The 4,516-nt window shown below is 44.3% G+C and overlaps 1 protein-coding gene across 1 annotated transcript; it reads right to left on the bottom strand.

Annotated features, from left to right (window-relative positions):
- Positions 1-1,207: 1,207 nt before the first annotated feature.
- LOC148026670 (glucan endo-1,3-beta-glucosidase-like) lies at positions 1,208-3,526 on the bottom strand. Its single transcript, XM_087690500.1, has 2 exons — positions 3,406-3,526; positions 1,208-2,663 (listed from the first exon to the last, which is right to left on the bottom strand). Exons 1-2 carry the CDS (start codon positions 3,500-3,502, stop codon positions 1,705-1,707), a joined length of 1,056 nt encoding a protein of 351 aa, XP_087546626.1. The 5' UTR covers positions 3,503-3,526; the 3' UTR covers positions 1,208-1,704.
- Between the last annotated feature and the right edge of the window lie 990 nt (positions 3,527-4,516).

The following is a 4,516-nucleotide window of genomic DNA, read 5'->3' as shown; positions in this document are numbered from 1 at the left end:
TGTTTTATCTGCACAAGGTAATATGATTTTTCTTGTGTAGATGTGGAATCCTGGATCCTCCAGCACTGATCCTGAGTTGGAACGCATGAACAACACCTTAACGGAGTTTTCTAGAGGTGTTAGTAGCTTTTTTGGAGGTTTTCCAAACAAGGAGCAATTCATGGGGGAGATGACCAATTATCTTGGTCGCCCTCCCACTGCAGAGGAGGTTTTTAGTGTGATGTCTGGGACACCTATCACATCTTTGCCTAGCACTACCGCACAAACACCAAACCTTGGCACACCTCTACTAACAGGTACTCCACGCACTATGCATACACACAGATCAGCTGATGCACAGGGATCAGCTGAAGTACATGGATCGGCCGAAGCACGTACATCTGCAGAAGCACATGCATCGAGTGAGGTAGAGGGTAGTGCTCGTCAAGGGAGGAGGGAGAGTCGTACGGGAGAACGAGGAGGTCAAGGGCTTTGTGGGGGTTGCCTAGGAGGTGGCTCTCAATCACCCTCATCGGGAAATGAGAGAGGTGAGCCTCCACAAATGTACTACCTTGCATGACTCTGAGGGGAGGGAAAAGTACTTAATTTACTAGGATTGTGTTGGATTATACTAGTTTTTATATAGGAAATTAATGTACCTCTTAGCTAAAACAACTTCATTAAATGGGAAATGGATCTATCTATTGGAAAGATTGCATTTTATTATAAAAAAGGATTAAGCACATAGAAAAATTAATAGATTTACTAGCTATATGTATGATTCTTTTGAGTTTTATGTAATAAAATTATTAGGTAGAAGTTTTTGTAGTTATAACTAGAAAATCAAAGGAATTTACTAGTTTTGATTGGTTTTTCTTTATATAAAACAGTTTAGAGTTCCTTGTGCTACAAAAGCCAACATCATAATATGCCATTGCATACCCCTCTTGTAAGAAGAAAAATCATTTGCCGACAACAATAATTACTCATAATATCAAAAGTTAGTGGTATTTCGAAATATTAAAATAGTACAAAGCATGACATTAATAGTTAGTTATAAGATCGCTACAAGCGATTCCTTTGCATGTCATTCCTCCGTGTAACATGAACATGCTTTATCACGTGAAAAACTTAGGAAGGGTCTGGTTCGACTTAATCGCATGGAACCACCACCTTTGTCATGACTCATGAGATTAGGGAGTAAGAGATAGAAACCATAACTGCAGATATTATTGAGTTTTCATAATCACCATGGGACTTATTAGACAACTCGAGTTTATGACGTTCCATTATCAGGTTTCAAGCGGAGCGTTTGGTTGAAAGAGGATAAAGACGGCCGAAATGACTGATTTCGAGAGTTATTATATGTTGCAGTTGCTGGATTGATCAGGTGGTACAGTCATAGTAACTAGTGCAGCTTGGTTTAAACAGGATTGATCATCGCGAAGCGAGTGAAGAGGCCGAAATGGCTGATTTGGTTGGGCTTGTGATCATGGAGTCGACACAGAAAGACAACTACAGTTGATGATGATGTTCGCTGATCAGGTAGTGGCTGTACAGTCGTACCAGTTATAACACCTTCGTCCTTATTACGGGATTGAGGAGACCGAATCCATGGCTGCGGATTCAGTATTGATCTGATTGAATTGATACAGCTGCTGATAGTACAACTGATCCAATGATCTAGATAATGACCGTGTCAGTCGACGACGACGATGATGATGATCAGATGGTACAGTCGTAGACCTTTGTTTGATCAGGATTAAAGAGGCCGAAATGGCGCTCATACTCAGGGCCATCCTTCTGATTCTCATTGAAGAGGGCAAAGATGTAGGCCTGGAAGGGGGGATTGGGTCTCTTGGGGGTACCCTGGTGGGGGATGAGGTTGCCGATGTAGGTCCTGGCGTTCTGCACTGTGGCAGCTGCATCCCCCGCCGAGGGCCACCCGCTCTCTGTCACCATGATGCCTACATCGCCGTACCCGCCTGCAGCCTCCATGGCGCTCACTAGCGCGTCCACCTGCGCATCAAACAGACTCGTGTACCGCAGCCCATTATCTTCTACTGTGCCGCTGCTGCCAGCAGCTGCCTCGCCCAGCGCATACCCCAGGTCTATATCAGTGCTCCTTTTATAGGCCAGAAAGGGGTACACGTTTGCCATGAACGGCGCCCCGTTCGCCCTCAGTAGCTGCAGAATCGACTCCATGTTCGCCTGCACCGCGTCCGCGAACCTCCCCTGCGACGGAGGGTACGACACGCCCAGCACGGCGGTCGCGTGCGTGGTCGAGACCTTGATGCTCCCTTGGAGGCCTGCAGATGCTACAGCCTGGTTTACGTTGTTCATGGCTGGCAGCAGGTACTGCGAGTTGCTGGGATCTCCTGTCAGAACCTCGTTGCCCACCGAGATGTACTTGATGATTGAGGCATACGGCACAATCCTGCTTTGCACCCATTGGGCTGCAATGGCGGGGCTTGCTGCAAGGGCCTGCAGCTCTGAGTTGGTTGCTTGCACTATCAGGCTGATGCCATTGCTGCCTGAGCCCATCATAAAGGCCTGAAGCACCTGTGGCTCTGTGTCATAGATCATCACGTCCTTGAAGCCATTGGATTGTAGAAGCGCCACCACTTCTTTGGGTGAGGGAAGGTTATCGCCCACCCGACCGTACGCCACTCCTACTGCAGACCCTGAGATCAAATTTTAAGCCATAAAAACCACACACAGATTAGTTAGTCTGACGCCCGCAGCACTGCAGGGCATGATATGATTGCGTCCTACTAAATAAAGTACAGAACCTCACACATGTACTCCATGATTATGCATGCTTTTGGAACGTGAAGAGAAAGCAGCTCAGACCTTAGTGCCAAACGAGCTGTATACGATGAATTCAGAAACCAGTTGACCTATTCATTGAACGACAGTGTCATGCAATTTAGATGTGGCAGGTCTTCGAAAGATATCGAGTATTAATAACCGTATATTTATCATGTCTGAAAGCAGCACAAGCAGTCATAGAGGAACTTATAAAGAAGGCACATATGTTTATGGTAACCAGGTGCTGGCTTCTTGTCCGCTAGGTTTGATGCCATATCCAACATAACGAGAGGGCGATCAATTCTCGATATAATCAAGCTGCAATTGGCCTGTTAGGCTTCATCCACACCCAACGTAATCAGAGAGTGATCAATATGTTCAGGTTATTGGGAGCAGAAATTCCTGATTCGAAAGGCAGGTGGAGGGAAGGAAAATCATCACTGACAATGTATGTGTTTTGACAAACATTGTAGTACATGGACTTTTGCAAATCACTATGCCGTATTCTAACTGACAAACAATACGCAAAGGTGAATTAGGAGATTATTTGTTCCTGTTTATGTTTGAGAGACATGAAAGAGCATCTATGATTTCCGAAAGGACAACTGAAGGTACCTTGATCAGCTAACTTTAGGCACACCAGCAGCAATATGGCTGCAAATTGCCATAGTGCAGTGATGAGGTTCTCCTGCTTCGCCTGCATATTCATCATGTTCTCTACTGCAGCTAGCTCAGAATTACAGCGTTAAGCTTTATTTAAGGGAATGAAGAAAGTAGAGATGTAGGGCTTGTGCTTTCTGTAAATCTACTCTCGCTCGAAAGAAAGGCCGGTAAGCAAGCCAATGGCAAAACGAACTAGCTATTGACTGATTGAAGAACTATAATTAGAGCACGCCTTTTGTGTTGAAGGGCTGGTACAAAGCCAGTAAGGTGGCAATACCTGCACGCACGCCCCCCCTCCCTCGCACCCACACACACACCCACGAGACGATGATTCGGCACGGTAATAATCAAAATAATATTAAGTTATGGTCAAGCAATGTAGTTCAAGAAGGGTGGAGGTTCTTCTTCCCGTTAGTCTCTGTCTTACTGGGTAGCCGGTTATGGTTATGATTATGGCTGATACTTTGCGTTTCCTTTCTTACATTCGGCCCATTTTATTTTATTTCTTTGTATTCCTTACGCTACCCTAGAGATGTTTAAGGAAACAGCCTCTCTTACCAATCCAACCTTTAACTCTAAAGCACCTCTTTTTGTGTGGTTATGTGATGCACCATTAGGGATAGAACATGATGTTGGATGACCACCTTGATGAGCTGCAATGCAATCATAAACTAGTTGTAGTACTCCAATCATAGAGTAGTGAAATGTGGTACCATGCAATTACTAGTGTCATGATAAGCTTTGGAATTTTCATTAGGTGCAAAGAACTCAAGTGCTTTGATTGAAAGGAAGACATGGACAAAGTATAAGAAGCAAGAAGTGAAATAGTCAAGTAGTCCAATTTTGTTGCTAAGTTTGTCACTTGTGGTTTTTGCTTGCTTCAATTTGATGTTCAAAGGGGCATGGAAAGGATATGCTAGCCAAGCTTAATGTTCTCTCTCTCTCTCATCCAAGCAATCTCTTGACTTTCTTAATGACACAAGTGGCAATCCACAACATCCAAACACAAATATGTATTAAATGTCCCCACAAATTAAGATTACCATACATGGTTATAATTAGT

This window comes from Lygodium microphyllum, chromosome 13, assembly GCF_053477565.2.
Source record: "Lygodium microphyllum isolate KBCC chromosome 13, Lygodium_microphyllum_v1.1.10, whole genome shotgun sequence".
Lineage (NCBI taxonomy): Eukaryota > Viridiplantae > Streptophyta > Polypodiopsida > Schizaeales > Lygodiaceae > Lygodium > Lygodium microphyllum.
Note: the sequence above shows the minus strand (reverse complement) of the source record. Positions and strands in the feature narration are given on the sequence as shown.